This window comes from Haliaeetus leucocephalus, unplaced genomic scaffold (assembly GCF_000737465.1).
Source record: "Haliaeetus leucocephalus isolate CR32 unplaced genomic scaffold, Haliaeetus_leucocephalus-4.0 Scaffold236, whole genome shotgun sequence".
In the NCBI taxonomy this organism is placed as follows: Eukaryota; Metazoa; Chordata; class Aves; order Accipitriformes; family Accipitridae; genus Haliaeetus; species Haliaeetus leucocephalus.
In genome coordinates this window covers 184,603-186,032 of record NW_010972672.1, presented here as the reverse complement: position 1 = coordinate 186,032, position 1,430 = coordinate 184,603, and the positions used below count along the sequence as shown (strand labels likewise).

General features: G+C 71.9%; 1 protein-coding gene across 1 annotated transcript in view; it reads left to right on the top strand.

Annotated features, from left to right (window-relative positions):
* The window catches only part of P2RX3 (purinergic receptor P2X, ligand-gated ion channel, 3), a 3,549-nt gene that overhangs the window by 452 nt on the left and 1,667 nt on the right, over positions 1-1,430 (top strand). The window contains exons 2-7 of the mRNA XM_010568063.1: positions 342-477; positions 581-652; positions 747-813; positions 897-990; positions 1,074-1,151; positions 1,247-1,388. Coding sequence (XP_010566365.1) covers positions 342-477; positions 581-652; positions 747-813; positions 897-990; positions 1,074-1,151; positions 1,247-1,388 — 589 coding nt within the window. The remainder of the gene's footprint in view (positions 1-341; positions 478-580; positions 653-746; positions 814-896; positions 991-1,073; positions 1,152-1,246; positions 1,389-1,430) is intronic.

Sequence of the window (1,430 nt, the reverse complement as noted above, 5' to 3'; positions counted from 1 at the left end):
GGGTGACACGGTGGGGACAGCCAGGAGAGCGTGTCGGTGCGGCTGACAGGAGGGGGACAGCATCAGTGAGGGTGACAAAGAAGGGCGGGAGCAGCAGCAAGGCCACAGCGGGTGACGGAGGGGGTCTCTGACCCCGGGTGCTCCCGGGGGGGTGACAGCAGCCACCGGCAGGGCACGGGCAGGTGACAGGCGCCTGTCGGAGGCCCGGCAGCCGCTCGGCTGGCAGCCCCGGGTTCCCCAGGGCTCCGGCAGCTCTGGGTGGGCTGGGGGTGACGGCGGGGCGCAGGCAGGTCCCAGGGGGTGGCTGTCCCCACCGTCACCCCCTGCGGCTGTTGTCGCAGCTGGGTCTTCCTCCACGAGAAAGCCTACCAGGTGCGGGACACTGTCATCGAGTCCTCGGTGGTGACCAAGGTCAAGGGCATCGGGCGCTATGCCGGCCGGGTGCTGGATACGGCCGACTACGTCACCCCCCACCAGGTGAGGGGGCGCCGGGCCCCTCCCCTGCCTCAGTTTTCCCTCTCGGATGGAGCAGAGGGCTGTCAGGGTGACGGGCAGGGCGACGGTGACATCCCCCCCCCAGGGCACCTCGGTGTTCGTGGTGGTCACCAAGCAGATCCAGACGGAGAACCAGTCACAGGGCGTCTGCCCGGAGGTACGGACGGGGCTGGGGGTCAGCGGGCAGGGGGGGACATCGGGGGGTGTGTCCCCCTGCAACCCCGCCCAGGCTCACCAACCCACCCCCACAGAGCGAAGTCGAGTACCGCTGCACAGCCGACCGCGACTGCCAGGGGAAGAGCCCCACCACGGGCAGCGGTGAGGGGGACCCCCGCCCCGGGGGTGGGGGGCTGGGGGGGCTGAGGCCTGCCCGCTCGCCACACTGATGGGGGCTCCGGCAGGGGTGCTGACGGGGCGCTGCGTCCCCTACAACGGGACCCTGCGCACCTGCGAGATCCAGGGCTGGTGCCCGCCGGAGGTGGACACCATCGATGTGTGAGTGTGACCGGGGAGGGGGCATGGGGGGGGGCTGGGGTCTGTGCCCCCGCACCCCAGGAATACCCCCTTCTCCCCCCCAGACCCATCATGCTGGAGGCCGAAAACTTCACCCTCTTCATCAAGAACAGCATCCGCTTCCCGCTCTTCGGCTTTGAGAAGTGAGCGGCACCGGGGACGCGGGGACAGGCGGGGGAGCCGCGTCCCCCCCCCTCCCGGCTGGCTGATGGCCGTGTCCCCCCCCGTGTCCCCCTAGGGCCAACCTGCCGCCCCCCGGCAGCAGGGGGGAGCTGGGGCGCTGCCGGTTCCACCCCGAGCAGCAGCCCCTCTGCCCCATCCTGCGGCTGGGGGACGTGGTGCGCCTCGCCGGGCAGGACTTCCCCACGCTGGCCGCCACCGTGAGCCGTGGGGCACGGGGACAGAGGGGGTGGGGTGTGGGA